The sequence below is a fragment of the Penaeus monodon genome, chromosome 20 (assembly GCF_015228065.2).
Source record: "Penaeus monodon isolate SGIC_2016 chromosome 20, NSTDA_Pmon_1, whole genome shotgun sequence".
Lineage (NCBI taxonomy): Eukaryota > Metazoa > Arthropoda > Malacostraca > Decapoda > Penaeidae > Penaeus > Penaeus monodon.
In genome coordinates this window covers 36,081,323-36,081,752 of record NC_051405.1, presented here as the reverse complement: position 1 = coordinate 36,081,752, position 430 = coordinate 36,081,323, and the positions used below count along the sequence as shown (strand labels likewise).

The 430-nt window shown below is 36.0% G+C and overlaps 1 protein-coding gene across 1 annotated transcript in view; it reads left to right on the top strand.

The window, feature by feature from the left end:
* The window catches only part of LOC119585985, a gene marked incomplete in the record, with an annotated part of 24,623 nt that overhangs the window by 1,445 nt on the left and 22,748 nt on the right, over nt 1-430 (top strand). The window contains 1 exon segment of the mRNA XM_037934697.1: nt 171-353. Coding sequence (XP_037790625.1) covers nt 171-353 — 183 coding nt within the window.

Genomic DNA, 430 nt, shown 5'->3' with positions numbered 1-430 from the left:
GCTACTGAAGAAATTTGTGTATTGAAAAAGAAAATCTCAGCCTTACATAAGAATTTGAGATTCTTGGATCAAATTATCAGTGTATTGATTTTTTATAGCGATTTGCAGATGAATTTGATGTAATGATAAATGTATTAGAAACAAATATTTATTGATATTGACTTTTACAGCCAAGGGATGTAAGTTATGAACTGGTTTCAATCAGCTTAGCAGCTGAAGTACTTAAGATGACACCAAGCCACATCAACACTCCGCAACTTGTCCAGCTCACACGCATCTATGTCCCGTCTTTGCGCAGGCACTTCCATCACTCCGTGTTTGCGATTGAGGTCTCGAGTAAACAGTTAGAGAAGGTATGTTTTTTGTCCTTTCATTCTGACACTTGATTATGTTGCAATATGAATTTTCTTTGTACTGTGCAGATACTTTG